General features: G+C 39.7%; 1 protein-coding gene across 1 annotated transcript in view; it reads right to left on the bottom strand.

Annotated features, from left to right (window-relative positions):
- LOC126175253 (juvenile hormone esterase-like) overlaps positions 1-16,862 on the bottom strand; it is a 121,860-nt gene that overhangs the window by 64,386 nt on the left and 40,612 nt on the right. Inside the window, exons 4-5 of the mRNA XM_049921895.1 lie at positions 7,959-8,144; positions 4,853-5,052 (exon numbers count right to left, since the gene is read on the bottom strand). Coding sequence (XP_049777852.1) covers positions 4,853-5,052; positions 7,959-8,144 — 386 coding nt within the window. The remainder of the gene's footprint in view (positions 1-4,852; positions 5,053-7,958; positions 8,145-16,862) is intronic.

Raw genomic sequence — 16,862 nt, 5'->3', positions numbered from 1 at the left:
TTCCCTGCGGAGGTTCGAGTCCTCCCTCGGGCATGGGTGCGTGTGATTGTCCTTAGGATAATTTAGGTTAAGTAGTGTGTAAGCTTAGGGACTGATGACCTTAGCAATTAAGTCCCATAAGATTTCATACATTCATTGTTATTTAAAAGCGAATACTCCTCTGGCACTCAGGAACTGGAAGATACAAATGTGCGCAAGTTGTCTACACTAACTGAACGATACCAAACATAATTATATTACATATAATATTTGTACTATTGGCACTATGTTATATGCCATGCCATTTCTTCGGAGTTAAAAAGTTGGAAGGCTTAGATGTGCATAAGATGTTTATACTGAATTGAACTACGAAGGCAAGGTGGTAAGTACTCGGCATAACAATGAAAGCGTGTGCCTTTTTTTGCTTGAACATGCCCTTATCTTTAGAAGTCGTCTGATTTACGGCTAATGTGCTTCGATTAACGGTTCTTCAATTAGTGTTTTCCATTCCTGCAGTGAGATTGTGGGAGGTCTGCAAAACACCCATCTTTGACTGGCAGTGCCTCATTATTGTACTCGGAATGTTTTCCACCCGCAGATTTCTTTGGATAAGATATCAGAACAACGTCAGAGGGTACCAAGTGGCGGACAGGGAGAGTTTTACAAGGAATCTGTATTGCACATTTCTTGGTTTTGTCATTAGTTATGCTCTTTTAAGTAAGGCGCATTGATCTGATGAGTTACGTTTTTTATTTTGCAATTATTTCCTCTTCTCACGTATTTTTTCATATAATTTGTCCAAATGACTTGCGTAGTGTTCCCCAGTTATTGTTTTACACTTCATAAAGTAATTAATGATAAACATTTGTTTTGCATCCCAGAAAACTCCGAGTTTTTCTGATGCAACAACACCAGCTTACCCACCGCTGTAATTGTTATTTTGTTTTTGGTTATCGTGGGAAGACTCACGTTTCAGCCATACCAATTGAGCACGGATAAAAAGCAATCATATTTTTAAAATTGTCAAAACAAAAACATTTATGAAAAATTAGTTACCTCTCATACTTTTCGTCAGCAGTCAACAAAACGATATCTATATTGCCCTAAGCTATGGAATAATTCTTTTACCTTGTAAAATGTGCACCATTCTTCTTTCTGTCCAAGATATGGTTTCAACGATTTCATACAATTTTTGTCGTTGATAATCAAATATCACATTGTATACATACTCGATGTTTACAACCGTTGTTGCAGTTTTCAGACGTACCTTTCGCGAATATTTTTGTTCATTTGGACGAAGGGTACACAGCGAAAATACTTTAAAAAGACAAGTTAATTATTACGCTGACGTTCTTATCTGTTCCCTTATGCTTTTGCTCATAATATAGCATCATTTAAAATACCACTGACTTTTGTGTCAGGCCGATAATGTTTTTCACATTGACACATTATGTTGAACTACGCTACAATCAGAAGGTGGAAGGAGTACAAGAGGGCCTATACATGGAAGATGAACTTGAAAGAAATGTAATAGAAGTGGAAGAGGATACAGATGGAGATGAGATGGGAAACCGTGTAACGCGAGAAGAATTTGACAGAGCATTGAAAGACGTAAGTGGATACAAGGCCTCTGGAGTAAGCGACATTCCGTCAGAACTACCGATAGCCAGGCATCACAGAAATATTCCATCTGGTGTGCAAGATGTATGAGGCAGATAAATTTCCCTAGATTTCAAGAACAATTCTATAATTCCAATTCCAAAAAAATCGGTGGTGACAAATGTGAATATTACCGAACTATCAATCTAATAAATCGTGATTAAAAAATACTAACATAAATTCTTTACATAAGAATGGAAAAACTGGTTGAAGCCGTACTCAGGGAGGATCGGTTTGGATTCTGCAGAAATGTAGGTACACGCGAGGCAGTACTAACCCTTCGGCTTCTCTTAGGAAATAGGTAAAGGAAAGACAAACCTACGTTTATAGCACATGTAGACTTAGAGAAAGCTTTTGACAGTGTTCACTGGCGTTACCAATATAAAAACCTAAACAGCCTACTTACATAGCCCCCATGCTCCCCACAAAAATATGTAAGTACGCTGTTTATGTTTTCTTATTGACAACGTTACGTAGCGCTCTGTATGAAAGTCACTGGCTGTGCTGTGTGCAGTCTGTGGCTAGTTTGCATTGTTGTCTGCCATTGCAGTGTTGGGCAGCGGCAGCTGGATATGAACAGCGTGTAGCGTTGAGCAGTTGGAGGTGAGCCGCCAGCAGTGGTGGATGTGGGGAGAGAAATGGCGGAGTTTTGAAATTTGTAAGACTAGATGTCATGAACTGCTATATATATTATGACTATTAAGGTAAATAAATTGTTTGTTCTCTATTAAAATCTTTCAATTGCTAACTATGCCTATCAGTAGTCAGTGCCTTCTGTAGTTTGAATCTTTTATTTAGCTGGCAGTAGTGGCGCTCGCTGTATTGCAGTAGTTCGAGTAATGAAGATTTTTGTGAGGTAAGTGATTTGTGAAAGGTATAGGTTAATGTTAGTCAGAGCCATTCTTTTGTAGGGATTTTTGAACGTCAGATTGCGTTGCGCTAAAAGTATTGTGTGTCAGTTTAAGCACAGTTATGTATAATTTTTCTAAGGGGACGTTTCATCTTATAGTTCTGTAGTTCTTCTAGTGTTATCTCTCACTAGGCTCCACTCTTGGTTTGTAATCAGAGAATAAAATGTTTCTTTCCTTTGATTATCCAAATATGTTTTGGGATATGTAGACCATCTTCTGTGATTATAACTTTACTTCAGTGTCGAAACAGTCAATTTTTAAGTAAGGTTAAATATTACTTTGAAATGAACTGTCATGTTACATAAGTACTCTTTTCTTGTTGTTACATAAATTAATACTTTTCATTAAGGTCACAAATTTATAAGGTGCCATTCTTCGATGGATTTTGTGCTTTAATAGTATAACTACAATAATGATCTTATTTTGTTTACATGAACAATGTCTCTGACATAGCTCTGCAAGAGAAACTTTTCTACAGAAATCTTATATTTTTCTTAAAATTAAGTGTGACATACAAAAGAGAACAAATAGGTAGTAAGAAACGTTATCTGGTAAGTAAAACCAAGTAACAGAACCGGACGCATTTGGGAAACCATCATAGAAGCTCAAAGTGGCAAGTACAATGTCCAGCTGATTCAGCAAGAATTTACAGGAAATTATATCAAAACAGATTAAAAACTTTTGATAAACGAAATGTATGGTCTGTAAAACTAGATGGGTCAAAACTTAAATAATCCGTAATAGAAACTTTAGGAATATAAGGAATGAAAGACATAATTTTGAAATATCGATTAAAGATGTGAAAGAAAACTAGAGGCCACATTTTGCATTGGTTAATACAAAGGGAGTAGAAATAAGTGTAATATCAGCATGAATGATTATATTCAGAGTATTAAGGCATGAAACGTTGGAAATATTTGTAAAAGAGCTTGGACAAAAACGAGCCTCCAAAGCTTTTAAAAATTCTAAGACAATGGTTTTGTAAAAACAACTCAGAGGTATCCGGGGTCCTCTGGCCAGCTTACGCCCAAAACCAAGACTTTCTTCGGCATAATCAATTATAACACACTCATAAAGACATGAAAACTCTACAAATTAGGGATACACTTAAACTTTTAGACACACAAGAGGCAAGGCAAAATTTCCAGATGCGAACAGCATGGATTTTGAAAATCACTGATTATTCAAACGTCAAACAGACTAAAGTACCCTTAAAAACAGATCCCATCTGAGGGTTACAACCGCATTTTCATAAGACATTTTTAGTTTCGTAATCGAAGTAAGGCCTGTAAAAATCAGATCAATGGCATTTTTCTTGAAATGTAGTTAAGGCATGTGTACTGATCAACCAAGAAAACAAAACAAACCCAGAGAAATTAAATAGATAATGAGAAATCGTAGAAAACACAGTCTTTAAATTTCCACAAAATCATGAGAAAATTCTAAAGGGTGATTACAATACCTGCCTAGTGAAAGATACAAAAATGAGAAGAACAATTGGTGATTTCCCTGCACAAAAATGGACTAAACAAACTGAGACTGGTAGGTGCTGAAATTTCAGTCTCAAAATCATGTCAACCCGTTTTAATCTCAAAATAAAAAAGAGACATAATGGTCATCCAACAAGAATATAGGTGAATTCCACATTATTCAAATCACAATGTCGTTTCCACATCACAAGGACATTTTACATATTCAACTTCGCAGGAGAAAAGATATTGACACAGACCATATCTAACTGAAGTGAAACAGAACTTAAAGCCCAAGAAAATTTAGAAAAGGATGTCAGTAATTCGTAATCGGATCCTAAAAAGATCAACCATCACTGTCAGCCAGTGAACTCGATAAAATGCGAGCTTAAAAGTGGGAAAAACTCAAACGCTCATAAAAACTGCTCAAAACCAAATTCCTTTACAAACGCGGAAAAAAGTTGTTGGTGGAATGAAATAAGAAAATGCAAATGAAATATTCCTGGTAATTAGAAAAGAAACTTCAGAATTAGACAAACAATAAGACAATCAACTCATTGAAATTGAAGATAATTATTCGAGGACTTTTCACAAAACCTTAGAAACAAAACTAAATGGATACTCGCCCGAATATCTGTGCTTCAAGAACGAAAATGGACGGTTAGCACGTAACAACCAAGAAAAAAAGTATAAAACTTTGCAAATATTAAAACAAACTTAAAATACCTTCAGCCCACTGAAAGATTTATACCAAAAATTCTCTGAAAACCAATACACAGATGTTCTCTCACATTGTTGGTGTATTTTCCCTTAGAGAATACATAAGTAGCACACCTGATCTGACATGACGAGCGAGCTGTCCACCTGCAGGTCAGTAGCATTGACAGAGCGCAGGAAGTTCACCAGCTGTTGTGAATCATTTGTCTCGAAGCCAAGGGCTGCTCCCAGTCGAAAGGCGTTCTGGCGGGCCAGCTCCAGAGAAGGTAAGAGTGCAATGAAATTGCCACTCTGGATGATAATTCTTGAGAAAAGGCCTGCACAGATATGACACACATCAAGGAAAACAAAGTGGTAATATGTTTTATTGCAGCCCCAAAATGAATTTTCAGTAATAATTTTCGTGATACACTATTCAATCAGCAAATAGTTATTACACATTTATGTATTCACTGCTTGAAATGCAACTGATTATGGCCATTAGTATCTTTTAAACTCTAGTGGTGAAGTCTATTATTTGAGTATGGTACCCAAATTGTATTTAGTCAGCAGGTCAGCTGGTGCAGTAAAGAGTAGCTATTTAGTCGAAATTTTTAATTAAACTTCATAAGGTTTTGTTAGACAGTGATTTTGTACTAGAATTAACTAACTGAATAACTACAAACACAGCAAAGAAGAAAAGGAAAGTACACTGATAATAAAATACCGCAACACCAAAAAAATAATTGACGTAGAGTAACGAAGTTTCGGGAGTACAATTCTCTACGCAACATATTTGAGTATTCACATTTGCAAGACCATAGATTAATGTAGGCGTGAAATAAGCCTTTGGAAATGTGAAACGCTGGAACATTAATAACGTGTAACCACCAGAATGTTGAAAGCAAGCATGCAAACGTGCATGCATTGTATTGTACAGGTGCCGTATGTCAGTTTGTGAGATGGAGCTCCATGCTTGTTGCGCTTGATCGGTCATACAGGGACGGTTAAGGCAGTTTGTGGATGATGCTGGAGTTGCCATCCAAAGATGTCCCATTCGTGCTCGATTGGAGACGGATCTGGTGATCGAGCAGTCGAAGGCAACATGTCGATACCCTATAGAACATGTTGGGTTACAACAGCGATATTTAGGCGAGCGATATCCTGTTGGAAAACACTCGCTGAAATACTGTTAATGAATGGCAGCACAAGAGGTAGAACTAGCAGACTGACGTACAAATTTGCAGTCAGGATACGTGGGATAACTACGAGAGCGCTCTTGCTGTCATACGACATTGGAGCCCAGACCGTAACTCCAAGTGTAGGTGCAGCATGCCTTGCACTCAGACAAGTTGGTTGCAGGCTCTGAACTGGTTCCCTTCTAACCAACATGCTGCCATAACTGGCACTGAGGTAAAAAACACAAAAGACCTCCAACCTTGCCCTCGTATGAACTCTCGCTTGACATCATCGAAGTTGCAATTAGTGGTGGTTTGGCGTTAGTGGAACGCGTCTGAGTCGGATTTATCCTTGAAGTAACCGATTTGTAATAAAAAAAATGGCTCTGAGCACTATGGGACTTAACATCTGTGGTCATCAGTCCCCTAGAACTTAGAACTACTTAAACCTAACTAACCTAGGGACATCACACACATCCATGCCCGAGGCAGGATTCGAACCTGCGACCGTAGCAGTCTCGCGGTTCCGGACTGAGCGCCTAGAACCGCTAGACCACCGCGGCCGGCCATTTGTAATAGTAAGTTGTGGTACTGTGGTGCCAACTGCTGCTCAAATTCCTGCTGCAGATTCAGTACGATGCGCCAGAACCATACGTCGAACACAATGGTCCTTCCTTTCGGTAGTCTCACGTGGCCGTCTGGAGCCCGGACTTCTTGCGACCGTACATTCCCGTGACCATCGCTGCCAGCTTTCATGTACAGTGGCTACATTCCTGGCAAGTCTTTCTGCAATATCGCACAAGGAACATCCAGCTTCTCGTAGAACTATTACACGACTTCCCTCAAACTCAGTGAGGTGTTGATACTGGTGTCTTTTGTCGCCTTAAAGGCATTCTTGACTAACTTCAGCTCACCACATTGAATCTCAAAGGTAACTAACGCTCACCACCATTTCAGCGGGTATTTAAAGCAAACCTGATTTGCATCCTCATAGTAGCGCTGCTACTGCCGTTCTTATGCGACTGGCCCAAAATTTGAATAGGCGTCATCTTTCAGATATAGAAACACACCTACCAACTTTCATTTTTGCCGCACAAATTCTTCTTGGTGTTGCGATTTTTTCCGTCAGTGTATATCATGCGCAAAATAATAAATTCGGTAACAATTACAAGTCAATGTCTTGGATGACACGACAAGTAAGTTTATCTACAGAGAGAACTTCATTTATTATTAACAGGAACAAAAAACTAAATAGTTAATAGAATAAAAGGTAAGATAGTCAAAGCGTTCAAACTTCTTAGAAAGATGTTAGAAGGAAATGTTTGAGAAAAGTAGCTATATATGGAAGAATAGAATTTTTGGAATAACCTGGGATGGTTCCAGTAAAATGAACCTAGCCAGACGTAGAATGTATAACGCTGCGTTATAAATTAGACTAATTAAAAATATTGTAGAAAACTTAAAAAAAAGGTTAAATAAGAACAACAAAAATGCGCATTCGTGAGGTATATTAGGACACAGGTAGGAGAGAAACGATAAGAGATACAAATTTCACCTTTTTGAGCTTTTATGTAGATGTACTTACAGTTATGTATGAGCTGATCTCCAAGCAAGTCAGGGAAAATTACTAGCAATAAAATGCGTTGTAAGCGCTAGCAAAGGTCTAAAAATTTAATTAATAAAAGATGAGAAAGGAGCAGAAACAGAAATGCTCAGAACGATAGTTTAAAAATATGATTCCAAGGAATAAACCGAAAGAGAATAGAAATAATGTGGTCTGGAGACATGGTAGAAAGGCTCAAGAAAAGGAAATAGTATCTAAGAAAGAACTAAAACTGACGTGTAATACCAAGATGGAGGTGGAAAGTGAGAAGTTTGGTGTGCACAGGGAGCGTTTCGGTGTGACGTGGTTTGTATCAAGTTCGGGTATATTTAGCTGCGAAGCTGACACTCTTGAAGCAAGCGGCTTATTTTTGACGCGATTGGTTCTATCAATTACACTAAAACTCTAAAACAAAGGATTAGTCAACATTTTTAAGAGTCAGTGGCAAACAGTGATCACCAACCTGTGGACAGTGGGGAGACGAGGTGGTAAGATACAGACCATCCACCGGCGCTCTGGCCCCACAGAGTGATGAGGTCAGGGTCGCCACCGAAGCTGGCGATGTTCTGCTTCGCCCAGGTGAGCGCCAGGTGCTGATCCTTGAGACCCGCATTTCCAGGGACGACCTCGTCACCTGTACTCAGAAAACCTGCGACAAAACCCATATTTGATCTTAAGACCTCGTTGCAACCAGTGACACGGAACTGTAGTTTGTGTAATGTTTCCATGAGACATCCAGTATAATTCAAATTTTAGGAAGTCTTTTCTACAGGTATTTGCCTGGAGTGTAGCTTTTTATGCAAGTGAAATATTGATGATTAGCGGTTAGTACAAAATAGGAGTGTTTGCAACGTGTAACTATAGAAGAATGCTGAAGATTAGATCGAATAAATAAGGGGACATGCTGAATCGAATTGACGAAAAAAAGAAATTTATGGCACGATTTGACCGAAAGAAGGAATTAATTGTTAGGACACATTCTGAGGTATCAAACAAAGATCTGTTTGGAAATGGAAGGAAGTGTGGAGGTAAAAATTGCAGAGGCGGACCAAGGCTTCAATACATTGAATAGGTTCAAACAGATGTAGGCCGCGGCACTGATGCAAAGATGAAGAGAGAGGATAGACTAGGAAGGAGAGTTGCGTCAAAAGTCTTCGGACTGAAGTTTACTACAACGGCAACATGCTATGTACCAGTTATTTACATTGCGTATCATCATAGTAAAGTTGTTTTTGTTGTGTAATTTTATGGCAAGCTATGCTTTTATGTTGATTTGCTTCCTGTACTGACAAATGTCAAGTTATACGGTCTGGAGTAGAAAGTCTTAACGAGCAACGATGGAAAAAAGAATAGCAGCAAGTGATGCGCTAGTAGAGAACTTCGCCATGGACAGCGGAAGTAGCCTCAGGTATTATTTTAACACGGACAGCGACAGTGGCATGGATGATTCAAATGGCTCTGAGCACTGTGGGACTTAACATCTGAGGTCATCAGTCCCCTAGACTTAGAAATACTTAAACCTAACTAACCTAAGGACATCACACACATCCGTGCCCGAGGCAGGATTCGAACCTGCGACCGTAGCAGCCGCGTGGTTCCCGACTGAAGCGCCTAGAATCGCTCGACCACAGCGGCCGGCCTATGGCATGGAAATGATAATAATCGCATGCTTGAGTTAAAGCTCTAAGAATGAATTGGACGGAACTTGATAGTTTATGTGAAGTGCATTGTGAATGGAGGCGGAATCACGTAATTCGGTGATCTGGAGTGAATTGAGTGCTAGCTGAACATCGTTACTGACAATAACGGTATCGTTACATAAGTATGAACTATGAAGTAAGCTAAGTCCTTGAGATTAATATTAATGTATGATAACCCCAGTGTCTTTATGTCAATATAACTCGAATTCAGTAATTAATCATTCTTTTTTCTTTTACCTGAAATGGCAAAATTTTCTGTTTTCTACTTTTTTTTACAGTTAACTCGCACTTGGCCGTCTTTCCGTTCCAGCTACTGCTTTACAGGTACGTGTTTTCATACCAGTCGTACGCATGACTACTTGTAAATTTTATGTCGCCATTTGCTGAGGGATGCGCTCATGCACATCAAACACCGCTTGCGAATGGCACAATAACCAAAACTGGACAATAGCGGAAAATAAATAATAAATATAGTTGGCGGCAAATGCCATTTCGTAAATTATGTACGATGTCACGTGTTTTACGATCCAACAGCTTCTCCTGATTGCTATTCTGATAATCGCTAGATAATGAAAGATCATTATTAGAACCAACGGAATAATGTTCCTATCGGAGCACAAAAAAGGAGAATATAGTCCTGTTTAAAAGACTCTGAATGAAAAGTGGGGTAGCACCTGCCTCAATCTATCTTCCTCAGCAACCTTCACAATATTCCCAAGAATTTTGGCAAGCTGACATATTCGTGCTCTTTTTAACGTGCGACTCACCTCTAATTTGTAACTCGCTCATATCCACAAGTCCATCACTGTAAGTCATTTACACCCATCCGCTTCCACTTCCCCATTCTCACTCACTCCTTCAGCCCATCTCACTGTCATTATCTCTTTGTTCTCTCTATCATTGTCTCCTGTGTCACAGCCACAGTCTTCTTCGTTCTGTCCTACTACTACTATCTCACAGGAACTTTCTTCCTCTTGCTCTCTCTTACTGCTGCTGTCTCACTCACCTCTCCTCACTGCTGCTACCTCTTGCGACTGTCACTATCTCTTCTTCGTAGTCATTCTCATTTGCTCTCACCCACTGCCACTTTCTCATTCTCTTTATTCATCTCCCACTGGCATTGCCTCCTCCACTCTTTCCCTTGCACTGTTCTGCCACAATCAGCTATGTTCCACTGTCACTGTGGCCCTCTTTCTCTTTCACTGCCATTGTCTCCTTAGCTCTTCCTGTACCACAACCACTGTCTGCTATCTTCCAGTATTTATTGCTCTTCCGTCTCTTTCTAACTGCCAATATTTCTTTCTCTCTCAGCATCAAAAAGCGCGAATATGATCGAATGCCAAAATTTTTGGGATAACTTTTGAAGATGCTGAGGAAGATAGAATGAGGCAGCTTGTGCCCCAGTTTTCTGTCAATCTATGAAACAGGAGCATTTCGCTTTTTTGTGCTCTGACAAGAGCATTTTTCCGCTGGTTCCCTTCTTTTCCTTGCCAAACCATGTTACTCATATGAAAAGAACCTTTGGGGCTGTGAAAGTTTGATAATTTACTTATGTAAAGCTGAAGTGACGCAAAACTAATTTTACAACTCTGAAGGGATTCCACGTACTTAAAAATTTTGCACATGCTTCAATACTGCACCATAGGTTCGCAGAAACTCTGATGATAATGAAGACACTTTATAGCATATTTTTCCGTGATTCGTCACTTTATGATCTTCTTTTTCTCCTCACACAGAATTTTACGTCCTTATTTAGGTAACTTTGGACCTCTGTATCCCGGAAACGGATAACGATATGAAGAAAATTTTCAAGGTTCTACGAATATATGGTAAAAATTGTAAAAATTGAAACCATTTTTTGTGCGTAACCGTTTGGGAAACCGTGTCTCGGTTTTGGTACGAAATAAAGGGTAAAAACGCGTTTTTGAGAATTTTCGAAGGAACCGCCCATGAACTAATAAAGATTATTGAAAATAGGATGTTATCCCTTCTAGATAAATGTCTAGTGAATGTACAGTTAAAATTTGAACAATTTTCTGTGGTTATTCATTATCCACATTTCACCTCATAGAGTATTTTTCGTGCGTATTTGTCGTGCCATGTAAGGTAACTTCCTCAGCATCTAGGAAACGTGTAAAGGTATCAAGAAAATTTTCCAGACTGTTCAAGAACGGTATCTGAGGAACGTATTGTAAAAGTGTCAGCCATTTGCTGTGCATATCCGTCAAAGAACCCGCAACAGTGTTTAGGCACGAACAAATGGTAAAAAACACTTTTATGGGTTTTATAAGGAACCACCCTTCAGCTAATGGTGCCTCCGTAAGTCCCTTAAGGCCCATCGTATACCACATTAAATGCAAAAAGAACCAAACGATTTGCTCCATTTGCCTAAGCAAAAGGATGTGTGTAATATTCATACTTTGACGCTTTTCTAATACTATCCTTCTGTTGGGTTTGCCCAAGGGCTATACAAAACATTTAACCATACCTTTCTATCAACAATAGAACCTGAGATATCAGCCCAGAAAGAATTTTGTTGTTATGTGCGGCGTTTCGGACCATCAGAATCAGTAATTTAAAATTAAAGAACAATTAAATATGTCACAAAATATTAACGTGTAGTTGCAGACTGTTTTATTTAAACGATGAAAATAATAAAGTTAATTTCATACATTCATTACTTAATATAATTTGTCTCTGTAAGCCCCAACTACTGAAATGAATAAAACTAGCTGTCTTTTGTTATACTTCATTGTAATGTGAGATGGTCTTGTTGTGTACTGCACTTATACAGTACTTGGGTTTGCTTAGCGTGCGGTATTTCGTCCTTTTTGGGCATTTCAGGTACTGGATAGACCTTTAGTTTATATTGAATTAGTAGAGAGTTAAACAGTGTCCATGGTTTAAGGTCCCTGGTAAGTTTTATTGGAGAGTAACGCTACTTGCATTGTCGCGGAAGCAGACAGTGCATCTTACAGCAACTTATTCTGTATAATTTAGTGTATATTTGGGTTATCGACCGTTATTATTTGTCTAAATAAGTCCTATTCAAATTCTAAGTTACATGATAAGGTTTAACACTTCTCTGTAATCATTATGGAACTTCAGACATTTTTGTTAGCTTTTCATTTTATTTCGTCCATTAGTGGATAGTTTAAGGATGTACTTTATGTAGTTTTTCTACAACACGATTCCTGCTACAGTAAGATTACTTAGCAACGGTGCCTTGTTCCAAACGCTCTTAGGAGGAAGAATCATGTGGTCACATTGGCGGTACTGACCAGTAAGTTACAAGCACTACTTTTTTATATTTCTTTTCCATACTTCCTTTGCTCTACATGTTTTTCATTAGACATCAGCATGTTGCAAATTGTGATGGAGTGGGGTTTAGTGAAATCAAAATTTATCAGCAGTGGCACTGATTTGTTTGTTTACAGCTAAACGTCGATAACTAAATGGAATGAAGCTTCTTGAACACTGACGTTGTTTTGGGAGGAAGTGAAATGGGTGTAAATCAAAAATTTCGAATGACTAAACTATAAAATTAGTGTTTTGCAGATTTGGGTTCACAGTTCGATACATTTTTTGGAAGGAAGCATGTTTCATGCATAGACAGTACTTTTATTTGTAGCTTGCAATTATTTAATTTCAGCTTCGTTAGTTATCATCGAAAACTAATCACCTATGCTGCTTAATAAGTTGACTCATTTTTATATCTGGACAAGATAAGGCCACTTACACCTAGAGCACTCACACTGACTTAATACTGTAAGCATTTTTAATCAAAGAGACAATAGTGCCCCATTTGGCATTAGGTAATTTGTTTCACCATACAGCCATATGGGATGCTGCACGGTCTTAATTGTATTTCGTATCTAACCTGAATGTAAAATATATCTGAACTTATCAAGCAGTATGCATAAATGTTTTTGATTGTTAATGTTATTTATAAGAACTGTGTTGAAATCAGCTAACTGAAAAATGTAATTACGAATAAAGGACACAACTATGCAGGAGACACATTTGTAAACTGGATAAGAGGCCTGTAACATAACTTTTGTCTCGACGACATTGGATATTTGAAGTATGAGTGTTTGTGCAAGACACAAGCAGCGTTTAAAACCCATTATGATAAATATTACGCACGACTCATCAAAATCGGTTTTAGCTGGGTGCAAGGAGAGCATATTATTTTTCACGTTGTTCGAACTATAATTAATGAGAATTGGTATGTTAGAATTAAATCAGGAAGTGTTCTGACAAGTGATGATATGATGTCCTATCCTGCTCTGGGTGGTGCAGTAAGGGAAAAAATGGGTACATGTGGTGTGTCACATAGTGCACGATATCTAGTACTCAACTGCTGAGTGATGTGCTTAACTGTGGCATGTCTGTTATTTGGTACAGTCCTAGCTAGCCAACGGAAATCTCAGTCTTCCACTTCTTCTTCAGCTGATGGTCATTGCAGTTGATTCTGGTAGTCGTTTTACTGGAATCGGGACGCTCAGTGACGGTTGATACGATGGCCCATCAAGTACAGAGTGTTGGAACGTCTACACAGACGATGAGTACCCGTGTGTTACTCCAGTGGTACAGTTGCAATGAAACCTAATGAGGCGTCATATCTGGAATAGATAATAAAGAGACTATGAAACAATTTCTCACTTCTCTATTGACCACTCGAAATTCCTCTTATACTCTCAGTATGTATCTGTTTTTCGACAGTTAGTTCGAATACTGAAAAAGGGCAATACAGTATCTCCTCAAAAAAGCTAGAATGACTCATAACTGATACAAAAATAGTGTACGGTGCGTGACTAAGGTGTCGGTTTAGTTTTACTATCTGGTGAGCTAGTGTTGTTCTTGCAGATGTGTCAGAGCACCTTTGTAAAGTTAGTTTTCGTGGAGCAAAACAGTATTTCTTATGAATGATATATCAGGACGCACCCCTCCGGCATTGTACATTTTGGTTAATAAATCAAAGGACTTGGTTGGAAGCCCCCAGACAAACTCTTACCGAAATCCTGCGACGTAGCACCCATCTGGTCAGGATGTATTCACTGATTTCGTTGGGAAGGGTGTGATCAGACCATTGTACTCTTTCCTTGCGCAAGCCATCCATAACTGTTGTAACTGGTTCTTGAATACGGGCACTGGGACAGAGTTTACGTCCGAGTTGACCATTCACATATTCTATCGTGTATAGAACACAAAAGAACGTCAACATCTTGCCAACAGCTCATAGCGACACGTGCCATGTGTGGACTTGCATGTCCTGTTGAAAATGGCACCACAATACCGTTGCGTGAGATGTAGTACACAAGGACCCAGAGAGTCGGTGAAATATCGTGACCTGAGACCATACCTGACGGTTCCCCAAACGACGACACTGCAGCAACAACGCTTTGCCTCTCCAACGCACAGGAAGAATGGGACCCCTCTCCATGCCGCCGCCAATCTCGTCGATGATCCTCATCTACTGAAGAATCACGATTCATCGTGAAGGCAATGGAACACCATTGAGTAGCAGTCCATGCTCCCAACCACAGCACCACTCCAAACATTTGCATTTGTGGAGCTAACGGTAGCCTACGCGAGGGACGGTAATGCCCTAGTCCGGCTCTGCTAATTTCCGACAAATCTGACCAAATGGAGACCCACAATGATGCTCCATTCACATTCTGTCAGGTGCTGACAACACTGTCTCACAGGAGGAAGCAGCATCTCCGTGTCCCTGGTGTTATCACTCAACATCTGACGCTGTTCACCGCCCTATATACTCCACCAGGCCTGGTAACAACACTAAATACGTCCAACACCAATGCTCTATGGTGGCCGTTTTACCTATCACAGACTTGCATCTCCAGTCCTTTACATACGTGCCCAAGGTATATGTATGTGTAAAGCAGTGTATGTCTAGAGTTATCTGTTCAGAAAAAAGTATTGTATAGGAAGAGACTATTTTGGTTATGACGGGGACTGGTGGATACCAGGAACCAAAACTGCAAAACGAGTAGCATACGCGCAGGGGAATTAACTGAACAATGCACAACAGCGCCCGTTGGTTGTCAATATGTCGGCCTCTGAAGTTAATTCCACAGCACACTATTCTTCGGGTTTAAAGTAAGACATACGTGTTCTCTTCTAAAAGTACACTTTTCTTCATCTACGGTCCAAAATTGATATAACAGGAAAGAGGTATTCTACAGAGAATGCCATGTAAACCATCTTGTAAAAGAAAAATGTTGTCATCAAATACTAGTGCAATGGGTCTAGATATCTGTCAGGTGTTATGTGATAAGATGTGATAAGTCTCTCAACTTCTTATTCAGCCGACAGAGGTTACTCGTGATGATTACATTGCATTATCACTGTTTTCGTATTGTGTAGGGCAATAAGAGATAGACAACTCAAAAGGCATGGAATTACAGGCATGTAGAGAATTATGTAATTATGTACCAGCATTTCCATTTGATTGTCTACAATACCAACCTTTTTTTTAAAGGGAGAGAATAGCATCTAGTTGCAGTTATCGCTTCTGTTGTCGTCCGAAGAGTGAGGTGACAAAGTAAGATTGATATCTCGCAACGCAACCACAAGAAAAGAAAGTCGCTGCAAACCTCATAGACGAATGGATGGTATTGGAGTAGCCAAGAAACGTTTCGCTACACCGCCGCAACGGGCCTTCGAGTTGCAGCCGAGCACGGTACCGCTCACCTCAGACCGCGATCATCGACTAAGACAGCATAGTCTTCCAGTAGACCAGCTGCGCAATCAGTATATTGGGCAGAACGGAATGTGAAAATTATTGTTAAATGTGTTCTGAGTGAGAGACTTCTAATTTGTCTGTATTAAGTGATACGCCAGAGTAGTGAATACTCACGACATTTATGTAGAAACGCATCGTACAAAGTTAATTAAGTCTTTCTACCTATGCTCTAATAAAGTGAGCTAGTCTTTCATGTTTTATAGTATGCACTCGGTTTCCTCCCAGAGCAAAGTAAACAACCAGACATTTATCGATGAGTGTAGTTTTCTCTCTGGTACAACAATGTTGATAATATATTAACGTAGACACACTGATGAGCCAAAACGTTATGACCACTGCCCACCGTGAGGTTGTATGCTGCCTGCTGGCGCCGAGAGCGGCCGACACGTTAAGAGAAGTATATGAGCGGAGCAGATACGAATGAGGAATCATTCTAACGACAATAAGTGGCGCAAATCCTGAAATCCGCCAACTGAAGCGACTTTAACATACACCAGATTGTTGTCGCTCAGTGCATGGGAACGAGCTTCTCGGAAACGGCAAAGCTGTTCGTGTGTTACTGTCGTGAGCGTCTACGGAAAACGGTTGAAGAATGCTGAAACCACGAGTAGGCGACAAGAAGTTGGACGTCCAGACCTCGTCACAGAACACATGGACCGGAGGCTTGCCCGCACTGTAAAACAAGGTAGGCGGCGATCTGCGAGAGATGTGACGACAGAGAACAGTGCGGGCGTTGCCGTAAGTGTTTCTGAGAACACCGTTCAGCGCACAGTGTTGAACATGGCGTTCCACAGCAGAGGACCCCTGCGTGTTCACCTGTTGACCCAAAAACACCGTCAGTTTTGATTACAGTGGGCACGGGATCATCGAGAGCCGGCCGGTGTCGCCGATCGGTTCT

Source organism: Schistocerca cancellata, chromosome 3 (assembly GCF_023864275.1).
Source record: "Schistocerca cancellata isolate TAMUIC-IGC-003103 chromosome 3, iqSchCanc2.1, whole genome shotgun sequence".
Lineage (NCBI taxonomy): Eukaryota > Metazoa > Arthropoda > Insecta > Orthoptera > Acrididae > Schistocerca > Schistocerca cancellata.
This window is presented reverse-complemented; position numbering and strand designations above follow the sequence as displayed.